Consider the following 14,090-nt stretch of genomic DNA (forward strand, 5'->3'; position numbering starts at 1 on the left):
ACGTCTTATTTGACTGATAGGTATTCTTATCATGTATGTTCCATGTAAAAACCTGTCAAAAATATTTTGTTCATGCTCGAGACGGAAACAAACGCTTGACACTTGGGATATCAGTTGAATAGGCCATCAGCCAATCTTAAAGGTTTGTTCAGAGTTCACTCTGTGATCGACTCCAGAGTGCAGTATGCTTAATATTTTTAGTGCAATATGTCTCCAAATGGAGTCATTTCTATTCTATACATATATTCTATGATGTAAGAAATATGTAGAATAAAACGATTCTCATGAAATATACTCTACATTATAAGAAGGTTCACAATATCACTTGTAAACTAATAGCCATAGTCGCTCTAAACTCAATCGGACGATGGCTTTTTTTCTATTTTAAATGTGTGCTTCTTAAATGTTGTCCAAATAGAAATTTTGCCTCGGCCGTCGATACTCGTTAACTTCCAAATGAACGTCACTACCTACTCTTAAAACTTCAAAAATTTTCGGCACCATCCAGACATAAGACAGTGATGTCGAAATTGATTGTTAAATTCTATGGGAGATATGAAAACGAACGGGTGAAGAAGGACCTAAGAATCATAGATGTGATAATATAGAAGATTGTATTTCTGAACTGTATCAAATAAACCAAAGCTTTTCTTTATATAGATCTGTCTATTCTTAATGGGGTCTGTGGGGCATGCAAAACAAAAGAAAGACAGGCAGCTTAATCTTGATTCATAATCAAATTCGACTCGAAAACTAGTCCCTCTGACTCTCCGTTTTCGTGAGACGTTGAATGATAAACAATTCATCCCACGCAGCAGAAAGCGCCCATTTTACACCTATTTTCGAAAGGAGTTTTTTCCTCGACCCCTTTCACCTTTCTCCTCCCCCACCCACCCTCGCCCGCGGCTGTCAATTGAGAAGGGAAGACGCCTTCCCCTTCCCCCCGCGTGCTCCTCTCGTGCCTGAGGAAGAGCGAGAGGGAACCTGCTTCTTCGCTCTTTAACCCACTTGATGTGGCCCGCCGCCTCTCGCCTTCCTCCTTTCACTTGGCCCGCCGCTGTTGCGGGCTCGGATAGCCTCGTTTGCCTCCGTGACTTCATCGCTCTTCTTTCTCCTCACCCTTCCTCATTCCACGACCAAACTCCCCTCTCCTCCGACCACTTCCAACCCTCCTCTTCTTCCAACCCCACCCACCCACCGCCACGTATTGATTCCCTTGGTACCTCCTCCACCAGTAGCTTCCCCTCCGGGAGGCTTCTCAATCTAACTCTCTAGAAACGCGACTCGTGGGTATGCATGGGCATGCGTGCGTGCGCCGTGTGCATGGAGACAGGCGCATTTCGGAGAACCGACTCGGCCACATAGTTTTCAGGGGACGAGGGATGGGTCGGGGGAGGTGGTGGGAGTTGACGAGTTACCGTACTTTCACGCGTCGACGTGATTTCGGAGGGCCGCTCTGCCGTAGAAACATCCTCCAGGGCAACGAATCGAACGAATATTACCTCCTGGCCGATAGTTATTTGCCATGATTGGGTTTGCGTGAGTAATTTTCTCGATCGCTACTCTTCGTGCTGAATTTCACTCGTTAATCGTTCAAATAAAAAATGTCCATTGAAGTATGTACAAAAAATACTTATAAATTTATTAATAAAAATGTAATGCTATAACATTGGGAAATTATGGTTTACGACTGGAAGTTTTCTATCGAAAAACTCGTGCCTTTAGTGCAACGCAGGGAGGACACGACTAATAGTGAATTTAATGAGGGATTCGCGACATGCGGGAAAGTTATGTTTCTGCAAATGGGATTTCAAAAGCGAGGTGAGGATCATTTACAATGAGACCATGGTCAGTCGTTGAAGTCACCATTCGCGGAGACTTCAACGCCTGTGTTGCACAGCACCTTGTCAAATTAGGATGAAAATGGAAACAGAATAGTATACCGATAGGGATGTTAAAACAGAACATATACGAATGATATTAACAACTCAAATATGTTCCTCTTCTATGAAGCCATTGATTTAAAGTGGTAGACTGCCAAAAGATGAATTAGCCTGGGCATGGTGAGGAAGTGGCCGACTCAGATCGGGTTCCTTCGCCTGGGGTACCCTCGAGAAGATGGAGTGACTGTTGTCCAGCGGTGCGCTCTTCGAGGTCTTTCTCACACTAATGCCTACCCACTTTATCCACTTGCGCTTGGAGGTTGTTGACAACCTCGGGAGGGACGTTGGCGGCCTGCAACACCTCGAAAAGGTTAACCCTCTGGTCTCCGGGGATGGACTCCACGGCCGCCACCTCCACTCCCTCCTGAACTTTTTGAATGGTTGCCCCTTGCGGTATCAGGTAGGAGTTTTGCGCTTGCCGGATGGCCTCGTCGGTGAAGAATTGTCCCTCCTTTGGCCCCCCTTGCGGGTAAGCTGATGAGACTGCCAGAAGCAGCAGAGCCCATGCCAACACCATCTTAAAGGCCATTTTTGGTCTCTCCTGCCAAATATAACAGGAACTCAGGTTGATATATTTGGTGAAAGATATGCTATTTACAGAATATACAGAACATTAACGAATTTACAAAGAAAGTAATGCTAAATGCAGCAAAAATACATGAAATATTTTCAGGAATTTCGCAGAAAAAATTACATTTAAACACGCTTATAAGAAGTTTATTTTTGCAAAAAAGTTAAAACAAACAAATAGTTACAGTTAATCTAAGTTACGTATCTCCTCCTTTTTTGCACCAATATATTATATTTTTAAAGGAATGCTAAGAAGCATAATTCTATGAAACCCTGCATTAAGATAATTTCACAAACAAAAAAAATTCAAATCATTCAGAATGCTTAAAATATCTACATTTACTTTGCTGAGTACTGATCTGACTCATTGGCGTTACAAAAACTTTTTTATGGGTTTTATCCTGGTAATCCAAAATGGGTAGATAAAATATTACAGGGTGTCATGCCTATAATAATCGTTACTCTATGATGAATTCTGACTATTATTTCTCAAATACATACCTCTATTTATTTAAGTGAAATTTAAGATAAACAAAGTGAATCAGCATCCTAAATTCTCTTTCTTTTCAATGTATACTTAAACAAATCTCTTATTAGCTCCTTAAGCAACACGTCTTAGCTGTTTGGGGTTATAATTATAATTTTTTTCAGTTTACAGGGATCTTCTGAAGTAGGACGCACGGGAATATTTACGTTCAAAAATTTTTCATTAAAGATCATCTCACGATACATAAACAATTTCAAAATTTATTTGTAGAAACAATTTTAATTCTTCTAGTATTTGTCTAGTATATAGTAAAGAAGTCATAAACCGCTTTAAAATTATGTACTTGCGAATTATAGCAGTATAAAGTAAAGAAAATGCCGGGTGAAGCAGTTCATATTAGATTTTCCACTAAATTTATGGGACTAGGTGGGTGGTGGTAGTTCAGGGGGTAGAGCATTGGCCTGTTGACCGGAGGGTGCTGGGTTCGATTCCCGGGCAAGCCCCTTTGGGCACCTGCAGCTCCACCCAAGCTATGTAATTTTTCGGGTGCCAGATCTTCTTGGGAAGCCGTAATCTGCACAGGGAAAGGAACTGGCCCCCCTACCCTGATGTGTGAATTTCACACGCCGTATAGGGCTTAGTAATGGGTGATCTCTACCATTACCTACCAAACCGACCTTCGGGTTGATTACTGTGTTTATCGTTTTATGGTTATGGGACTAGATAATTTACGAGCCTTAAGTTATAAGGATTACTATCAGATAAATTAATATCTAATAGGATAAATCTATTATACACAAGAGAGTAAATTTTATGAGTTTCAAGTATTTTTTTGATTAATTTATGCAAACGAGAACGAAAAATCGACTGAAATTTTTCACCCCATGAACTTTCGCTGTGAATATTCCGTTCCGAAATCATGCTCATTCTTGCAATCTGGAAAATTCAATCAGACATTAACTATTAAAAAATATATGTACCGGAAGAAAACAGTAATGAATCTAAACTGTCGAGAAAATAACATTTGGACATTCAAATCGATATGTTTCCTTTGACAAAAAAACATAAAACGCTTTTGCTGCAAGATGATTTGTGATTCACAAGAACCCTCGTTTCGTGATCCAGTCTCAACTTTTCTTCCATGCCCTTCGACAAAATACGGACGAAAGTGGAAAAAAAGAAGAACAAAGCATTGCTACACTTCCGGAGGAAAACAGTCGGTAGTCATTGCTCGTACTGAGTCTAAAGTCCGCTATAATCAAGAAAATACACCATGAGCCAATAGGTCGTTTTCCTTAAGAAAGTCGTCGACGTCGAAGTCGTTTCAGGGTGAGGTGCTGGGGTAAAAATAAGAATCAACGATCGCATCGGAATCGAGGACAACTTGAGCGAAAGATGAAACTAAATAAGTTTATAAAACCCATTAGAGCTTGCAGTGCATAGGATCTTTTAAGATATTTGTGAGGCAAGAATGGACTTGGTGGCATTACTGACCTTTTGGTTCGTCGGGTACACCTCTGGCTAGCGATCGAGTCCTCCTCCTTTCACTGCGGGAAACTTAATAGAATTGGATGGCGCCGACGAGTGGTGCTCCTTTTATGCCGACGGGGAGGAAGGGGGGCAGGCGTGCGTGGGGGAGGGAGGTGGGGAAGGGAGGTAACAGTGGGGCGAGTGGCTGGAAGAGGGTCTCTCTTTGGGAAGAAGGTTAGAGGGGATGAGCCTCTTACTGCGGAGGGACACGCACGTTCGCGATAGAGATAATTCTGTTCCAGTTGAATTAAAACACATTCGGTATATGTGAGGGAATTTAGTAGCAGTAGTATTTGATTTGAATGGCACGTCTATCACATTAAAACACCACCCATAGGTTCCTTTCATGATTAAAATCTAAAGTTATTAATGAAAAAAATAATGAAAAACAATTGGTGAGTTGTAGAAATAAAGAGATAAAACAAAACGAGTATAATTCTATCACAAATATAAGTTTTTGTAGAGTAGTTTAATGAATATATTGAATTAAAAAGGCAAATATTTAGAATAAGCCGGAATCCTCTGCATTATCACCTGCCTAAAAACAATTGTTATTTTTGTATTTCACTAAAAATTCTCACTTACTCCTTAAAAAATTAGAAAAACTAATGTTTGAATCGTACCCTTTTCTTTTAAGCTCGTAAAAATTGACTTTAACATCAGTGAATGAGGAAAAAGACAGATTTAGCGAAGAAAGTGCATAAAAAAGTTTCATCAAAATGCCCTGTATCAGGGAGTGAATAATGCAGTCTCATACTTCGTACTCCTAGCGGATCTAAACTGTTTAGCCCTTCACTTAGGCTTAAGTAAATTAAAGGCAGACCTCCTCTTCAAAGATGATTAAAAAAATTCTCTAGGGCGTTGTGTTACTCAGCGTAATAGTTCTCTCTCAACCAGTTGCCAAAGCTTTCGTCGACAAATAAGAATTAGATACTTAGAAATATGTTCACATTAGTTAAACACATAAAAAATTAATGAGCCATAATTTTTTTAAATCCTTTACCACTGTAACGGAAATGCCAAACGAGGGTTTGCAAAATATACTCTTATTGCCTTATGCATGCCATTTAAAGAAGATTCGTTATAATAAAAGAAGTGGCGTCGGCTAGGGCGAAAAAATGTGCAACGTGAACACTTGGTATTTCACAAAGATGTATTTCCTCTCTTAGTTATTGAACCAATTAAGTCCATTTGACAAAATATTAATATAGGCCATTAATACCACTGAGAGATGTTCATACCAAAGAAAGAGTCGGTTCATGCTTTGAAAGGAGATTTTCTTGCGATTTATCAGTGAACATAAATATAAACGTATTTTTAGGCGAGGAAAACTTTGGAATTATTCTTGTTTTTGAATCATGCCTAAAATAGAAAAGTTTTGGGCTAAAAGAAGTGAATAATACAAATTATAACATTATAGGAGTAATGAGAGTTCAATACGTTGTAGAATGAGCACAGCAGATGACTGTAGAGGATGCAAGTCCCTGAGAATGAACTTTCTGGACTCATTTAGATTACTTTCAGGAGATTTGTAGTAATGCTATGAGAACGTTTAAATTCATGAAGCGTTCTTAAGGGTATATTATAAAAAAGCAAAAGCTGCCGTAACTTTTGCTGATAAAACCAAGCAAAAAGGAAATTTCACCTGAAAATATGTCACATAAAAATGACCCGTAAAACTTTGAGAAACAGCATGTTTTATTCCACGTATGTGTTTTAATAATTATTTATTTTTACCTTCTATTGAAATTATTTCTTGTAATTACTATTCTGATGATATTATACGAATATTTTGTTTGCACGTCCAACTTAATAGACTAAGATCAGTTGTGGGAAGTGTTCAGGAATTCTATGATTTTAATAAATATTAATGATACATATATTATCAAGACATTATATCGATACATATTTAATATGGTATCGAGTTGAATTGTAAGATTTCTTTGGTGGCGAGATCCTAAACAGTTTTTAAATCAGCACAAATATTTCTGAAATAATTTTGATGTGTTTTTAAGAACTAGTATTTTATATAAATTCTTTTTATTTTAGACTTACGAACGATTTACGGATTCTTAACCTACTACTGACAAATCTCAAACTATGGAGACGTTAGGATAGGTTTCTGTCATTGCCATCCCCAAAATCAAGCTGACGGGTCTTATCCATAGCCAAATAGCTAATTTTGGTTAATTCCTTGTAAGCGTGTATATACAAAGGTAATATCTGCTGGAATGAAACGAACAAACTTCGGTCGTTCAGAATTTTTAAAAACTTTTTCAAGCAAAATGTCATATGAATAGCTTACCTTGAAGTTCACCAAATAGGCATCCCTTCTCTAAACGGACAAGTTGAATGGCGAAAAAGGGCCAAAAACAAGTTTAGCGTTTAAGTTTTCCTTATGCATTGAAGACCTATAAAAATATTTTCATGCATGTTTTTATGGAACCTCAAACATTACCATGTGGGAAACATGAGTTATTATTTGATGATGGTCACGTTTACCCCCAGAGTCATACTTAAATATGAATTTCAAAAAATATATTGGACCGGGGCTTGGAATTTTTTACTCACGAAAATTGATGTTTGTGCAAACATTTGCAGTTAAACCATCAAAACTGATAAAAAATCGAGATATATTTTGATTTTAATCAATTCTCTAAGAAAAATGCAGTGCAACACTTTTTCCAAGATTTTTAACACTTCTTAGAGCGCCTAATAATCTTGTAACGTGTTTTAATTTCATGTAGACACCATAGAAAAAATCTTCTAGGGCCAGAATTTCTTATACTTTCAAAAGTGCACCAATTTATAGTTTACAGGGCAATATTTTAAAAATTTTAAACCAGTTTTTTCAAAAGAAATGTTCAAACAACACTTGTTTCTACGTTTTGGAACCCCCCAAGGTGTGAAGTTTTCGAACAATCTACGGAATCGTAACCTTTGAGAGAAGTATTCAAGGGTTATACTGAACAATATTATAAATATAATATTTTTAAGGAATAATAAGCCAGCTAATCGCAGAACTAATATATTCATTACCTTATTTGAAGATAAACCTAAGTGTTCACATTCTAATTGGCAGAAGTTACATTCCCAATGTATTAATCGTTGAATCATTTATTGATTCTCTCATCTTATCACTTCTTTCATGCATACTTTCTTTCGCTGAGTGTCAGAAGCATTAACATTCTTTTACTACTTTCGTGGAGGTCATGGTAAGCTGAGTGAGTTTTTCCTAGGCGCCTTCGTTTCAGATAATTCATTTCCTTTCCCCACTTCGCCCTAGGTGAAGTTGATGCGTCGGAGTAACGAATGGATGCTCATCACTTTCTCTCTCAAGAATTTAAGCACCTCGGAGGAAATCATACGCAAACACACGAACATGTGAGTGGCTTGGTGACTAGGATCGCTTCAGATCCCGTCGAGAGGCCGATACTCTGTTAAGAGTTCCAAGAAATATCTTCCTAAAAGTAGAGAATGTTTTGTGATTATGGAAATCACGAAAGTGATAAGTGATATTCACGACCCTACCGGTTTTCCTTGGGTTTTTATGGTCAATTTATTGCAAAAAAACTGCCCTTACCTTTGCGTAACGTCATTATTTACTTTTCCTTACGTTAAACGATACTGAAGAAGTAATATTTGCACTAGCCTAACGGCAGTAGCATTTGTTTTTAGGGTGCGTCGACAGCAAATGTTATTTTACACCCCTTGCAAACTCACAGGCTCTGTGATTTAATTAGCATCTAGACTGTTCAAAATATTATCCATTTAATACTAATAATTTTATTTAATATTGATATTAGTATTTGGATTATATTCTTTCCTCACAGGACGAATTTCACGGCCTTCGGAAAGGAGACGAGCATTGGATTCGACTACAGAGAAATGGGGCGAATGGTACGGAAGAAATGCCGAGGATTTCCAATCGTGATGAATCGACGCCGAAGGTGATGGCGTGAATGCGAGCGGATATGAGTGAGGAACGGAATAAAAAACGTTTCCGTGGATATAGTATGCCCTCCGGAATATTTCCACGCCCACTCGTCATTGGCCGAGATCTGGAGCGCTTAAGTTGAAGTTTCGCGGCGAATACACTTGCCACTTGGCGCAAACAACTTATCTATAGTTGATATTCCGCAGCGAACGGCAAAAAACAAACCACAGCTGCAGGCATTGGTAAGTATTCGTTATTATTTGGTTTCGATAAAAAAAGGCGGATATTTCCCCGTTGTTGCCAGATATTTGTATACTGTCACTAGTAGCCATTAAGTAAGCCATCCGTTTATCAACCTGACGGTTCTTTTAATTTATTTTTCTGCTTTAACCTGAATTCAATTGATAGGAAATGTTCGTTCGTCAATCTTTTTCGTTGTTTAACGTTGTCTCATTCTTACTGAATGCCTCATTTTCTCCAACTTATTAATTATTTCTCCTCAACTCTCGCTGTAAATATATGTAATTAATTATCGTTTTATTCTTTAACACGCAATTACATCTGCTTCATAAAGTGCACAATATTTTCGTGAGATGTAGGAATATAAAACATCACGCCTTAATATTTTGTATTTAAGAAGAGTGGGTCTAAAAAAGCATGGTACACTTACGAACATTTTATTTTGCTGCGTAGAAATGTTATCCTATTATCCATATTAAAATATTGTGTCTATTTCCACAGCCTTTATTTTCAGATACAAATCGAATAACCAATTTGGAAGCATCATCAAGTATTCTATTGATGCGATACTATTATTATGTTATCCTATTAATTTAACCGAGACGCCTTCATGGTTAAAACCACCTCAGCGACAAATGTGGTTTTGTTTTCGTGTGTGTTTAGACGCAGGAGAAATGGCTACTTCACAAGAGGGAAATGTCAACGGGAAGTTTCAACGGTTTCGATTGAAACGTGAAAAAGGAAGGGGGAAAAAATGAGATCTTCGGAGAAAAATCTTCTCTTCCCGAGGAAGTGGGGGAGAAGATGAAAGTGATGGGAACAGGGTCGGCTCACCGTTGGAAAAGTAAACGAAACTTCGCCCCTGATATCGAGGAACGACAAGTGCCCGAAAGCGATGTGAAGCCTGAGACGCTATCGGCACTCTCTCTCTCTCCCTCTTTCTCTCTCTCGCTTCTCAACTCTCGAGTCGGGCATCACCGAATGGCTGGAGGGGGTGGGGTGACTTCGTGATGACCCGCTTAGGACGGGAAAGTGGCGCATCCGCATTAAAAAGCCATCCTCCTCTCCACCACAGCGCGTACACCCCCTCCCTCCCTCTCTCTCCTTTCCCTTTCCTCCCTCCCGCCAGCAAAACCTCCCCCTCTCCCTTGACTGACCATCCCCCCCACACGCAGGGAGCTAAACAAACCAAAGAGATCAGTTCCTCACAAGCTCCTAACACTGTTATCCCAATGAAGCATTCTACTGCATTAACTGTTTGCTTTCGAAAGCACTTACCCATCCTCGACCTCCTCTAGTGCTCAATACTGTATTAACGAGTTAACCTTTAAAAAAAAGATAAATTGTGTACTTTGTGAGCCTTTTATTCCCTTCTCTCCCTAGAAATAATATATTCATCTGACGAGTTACGTTTGCTCTAATTAATATTGATATTCCATCCTCTTAATTTGAAATCCCAGCGCGTAAGTAGTGTGCGAGGTAGTTTTTGGGAGTCGAAGAACGGAGTATCGTTAGTCAAAAATTGATTTCGCCGAGCTGAATCACTAAATTCTGATGGTCTTAAGATAACCTTAATTAAAATATTTCCAACTCAATCTAAACATACCTTTAAATGATGATGGCCTGTCAGAAATACACTATTATTTTGCATAATCATCTTCTATCTCACTTTCTTCCCCATTATTCATAGTATACTTTCTCATTAGCACTCGTATCAATAATCATTATAAAACATAGTCATAGTCATTGTGTAATATTAAATATAAAGTAAATATCTTGCAGGCCTGTTGTCGCGTTTCAATTGCAATAGTATTTTAACAAAGGAGTTTAACAATGACACAAAAGGAATTATTATGACCCAAACTATGTGGGTAGGTCAGATCAAAAAGAGGAGATAAGGGAGATTAAGCCAAGATTAAAAGTTGCGTATAAATGAGGTATATTCGTAGGTACAGGGTTCGTCCGGAAAATAAGTGTACTGAGCTCAGGAAAAACAATTATTACACTTTTACATATCTTAAGCTAATATTCCTCAAAATAGGACCCTTATGAGTCGATACACTTGCTCCAGCGGCGTTCCCATTCCTGGAACGCTCCCGCGAAGGCATCATCGGGAACCTCTCGAAGACTCGTCGTCGACCTCTTCTCTGCCCTCCACGAACATCTTGTGCCACCGAAAGATCATGTTTCTGGACATGGCTGACTCCCCGTAAGCCTGGTTAATCATACCGACAGTTTCGGTAGACGATTTCTCAAGCTTTACCGCAAATTTGATGGAATAACGCTGCTCCAAAAACTTCGGCATCGCGTTCCGTGACGTGGGTCGAGCGTGGAGGTTCGCGTTAACAGAGCTCCTCACTACACCACAGCTCAGAGCCGACTGCCTTTTTCAGCGTCGCTTGCCAACATACCCCCCTCCAATCGCAGCCCGTCAGAGCGGTGCTGGGCGCGCCTGGAGCGGCGCGCCCAGCCCAGGAGTCAGTACACTTATTTTCCGGACGAACCCTGTATATGCAGGTGTATGTAAGTTGATAGTATATTTATTAGCATACGCGCCAGTGAACAAGGTTTACATGAATATATGCGCTGTAGGTGTGTAGGTTTGTATTGATTTGATGGTTTTGCATGTGGTTTTATTCTTTTTACGGGTGGTGGCCCAGCACTCCCCGCCACACGCCCTTGCAGCGTGATCAGTTGCATTATCGTGGTTGTGCGAAAGCAATGAATTGTTTCGCAACAAATACGGGTTTTTTTCGAATTTGTCCTCACAAACGACGTGAAGATTTTAAGTAGCACTCCTTATTGACCTTTGATCTTGTGGGAAGAACTCATGGCGCACAATGCACTTTGCGAAATTAAAAAAATCCCGTTACTCTTTGAACCCACCTCGTATGGAAAGGAGAGCAAAAAGCCTTTATTTGTAAGAGCGATATTTAGACTTCATGGTCACTTCCAACATAAAACCCTTCCCTGAAAGTTTCAAAATTCAGAAAATAATCAGTTTACAGTTTTAATAAAAGTCTTTATAGACACACGTGTATCCATTATACGTATGGTTTTCCATTCAAGAGATATTCATCATGCTAATCGCACCCACTGTACAAGAAATAGATTTATATTTTACGATAAGTCTGAATGTGAAATAATTAGTTTGGGAATCGATCTTCATGAAAATTAAACAGTGCAGCGAAATGATTACAAATGGAAATTATACGCAAAGACTAAAGATGAAATACGGGTCAAATGAAGGAACTCTTTGCAATTATTCAACCACGATTCTGATCTATCAATTTACATATATAATAGAAAAACCTGATCATCTTATTCTTAAAAATAAACATTAATTACTTCTAATCTGCAACCTCACCCGTTGGTTGGTCCTTCCAAATACTCATCGTTGGATAAGTTCATGCCTCCGTTTCATCTTCTGCCTTTGGCGGTCCCCTCCCGCTATGCTCGCCCCTCCTGCCCCTCCGTCATCCCCCGCCCTCCCCCTCCACCTTCATCCCCGACCGCTTCTCCCCTTCTCGTCAATTTCTTCTCACGCCGCAAGTAATTTGTTTATTCATTTACTTTACTAGTCCTATCGCATTAATTGTGTCCGGCGCGATGGCACTCATTATGTTCCCTTTCCAAAAAATCCCTCGTCTACACAAATGTTTCAACATATCTTAAAATGAAAAAAAACACTTCAATTCTTCTGAAACTAACAGCACCTTTGCAATTGCACGCGAGCCCCAGGAATCAACGAGAATCAGTCGGTTTTACTGCTGGGTGTCGTATTGCAGTAAACCCTTCAATACTTAAGTCAATGGTGGGGGCGGGTGCCAAACCTCGTCCGTGTCGTCTGCGTCTGCGCCAGGAAAGCGCCAACACCAAAAAATCCCACTCTTTTTTTGTTAACCTTGGAGTGTACCGAAGTATCACCCAAGGTGAGACAAAGAGAGTTCAGTGCGGACATAGGCGTATGAGGGGTAGCACTGGTACTACGCAAGTAGGAAAAAGTTCCTTTTCAAAAGTTTTCCCTTCATTATTAGCCTTCGGCGTAAAATTAAGATTTTTAAATCCACACTACCGTCAATCTCGCACACGAATGAAAAAATCAAAAAGAAGGGCATAAGATTATGAACCTTGTGTCCTTCCTTCTTCGTTTGTTCATTCCTGAGTGAGATTGACGGGTACCTGGCATAGGAGAAATTCTTGCAAACCCTAAATGTGCGAGTGGAGTCGATTCACAACGGTCACTGTTATTTCTGAACACACCAGCGTGATCGAGTGGTTGTAAGCCTGTTTCCTTTTATTCATTTTTGCATTGTTTGTGTGTGATTGAAGTACAAAAGGGTCACTGTTTTCCAAACACATCCATTTGACCGAGTGTGTGGTTTAAACTTTTCCTTAGACTTGTCACCTTGTTTTGACCTACCCCCTTAAACAAGGCCTTGGCTATTTTGTTTTTCTGTTTTTCACGAGCGTAGGTACGCTCGTTGCACGTCTGCCGTAAATTTGAATTCACGCGCAGCTAAGGTAGTTCTAAAGATCAACAATAAAAGGATCAAGAGCATGAAAATGATTAATCAGGGAATAATCAATTCGGATTCAAAAAAGGGACAGGCACGCCTTCTCTCATTGCAGCAATGAGTTGGAGTGAGTGAACTAACGGGTCAAACCATTGAATGCAATCAGGATGCATTTTTTGTAGATTTCAAAAAGACGCTAAATTAAAGAAATTGGGTAAAATTAATTAATGTCTCTGACAAAACAGGAGTTGAATTGGAGGGATAGAGATTACCCCGTAACTTGTAGATGTCTCAGATTGCTCAGGTGGGAGTGGAGAACATTGAAATAGGAGAATCCACCAAATGGCGAACACATAAGGATAAGGGATAGGAACACACCTAAAATATACGTGCCATGAAACGTAATGTTGCTGTCCTTTATAACATTGCATGATTGCTTTCCCTACTATCCTTCCCTCTTGTTTCCTCGTCCATTTCTCCTTTGGTGGGTGAAATAGCTCCCTAATGACATGGCCAAAGACTCGAGGCAATGGGAGGCCCTCACAGATTCCGGTGTAATGTACACTTCCTTGATATCTCAATAATTAGGGCATCGGCCCGGCAAGTCAAATTATCCGCAGTTCACGTCTTGTCAAGGAAACGTCTTTACGCTTGTGATCTGCACGATTCTACCTTCGCCAAACATTCCCATATAGCCTTTTATGCTTTTCAATCGCTTTTCTGTACGTATATACACATGTGAATAAATATATGTTCGCCAATTGGCTGGATTTTGTTATATATAAAACAAATATATTATATAATATTATATAATATATAATGTACAGTTTATAAATAAATAAATGAATAAATAAATAAATATATAT

At 39.3% G+C, this 14,090-nt stretch overlaps 1 protein-coding gene across 1 annotated transcript; it reads right to left on the reverse strand.

Moving 5' to 3' along the window:
• Nucleotides 1-2,166: 2,166 nt before the first annotated feature.
• Nucleotides 2,167-4,533, reverse strand: LOC139689702 (uncharacterized). Its single transcript, XM_071586904.1, has 2 exons — nucleotides 4,495-4,533; nucleotides 2,167-2,484 (listed from the first exon to the last, which is right to left on the reverse strand). Exon 2 carries the CDS (start codon nucleotides 2,470-2,472, stop codon nucleotides 2,167-2,169), a length of 306 nt encoding a protein of 101 aa, XP_071443005.1. The 5' UTR covers nucleotides 2,473-2,484; nucleotides 4,495-4,533.
• Nucleotides 4,534-14,090: the final 9,557 nt, after the last annotated feature.

The sequence above is a fragment of the Hetaerina americana genome, unplaced genomic scaffold (assembly GCF_022747635.1).
Source record: "Hetaerina americana unplaced genomic scaffold, ioHetAmer1.1.p SCAF_27, whole genome shotgun sequence".
NCBI classification, from domain to species: Eukaryota; Metazoa; Arthropoda; class Insecta; order Odonata; family Calopterygidae; genus Hetaerina; species Hetaerina americana.

What these genes read in the sequence shown, in the direction of transcription:
- LOC139689702 (XM_071586904.1), bottom strand. Translation starts at nt 2,472, where the DNA reads ATGGCCTTTAAGATGGTGTTGGCATGGGCTCTGCTGCTTCTGGCAGTC.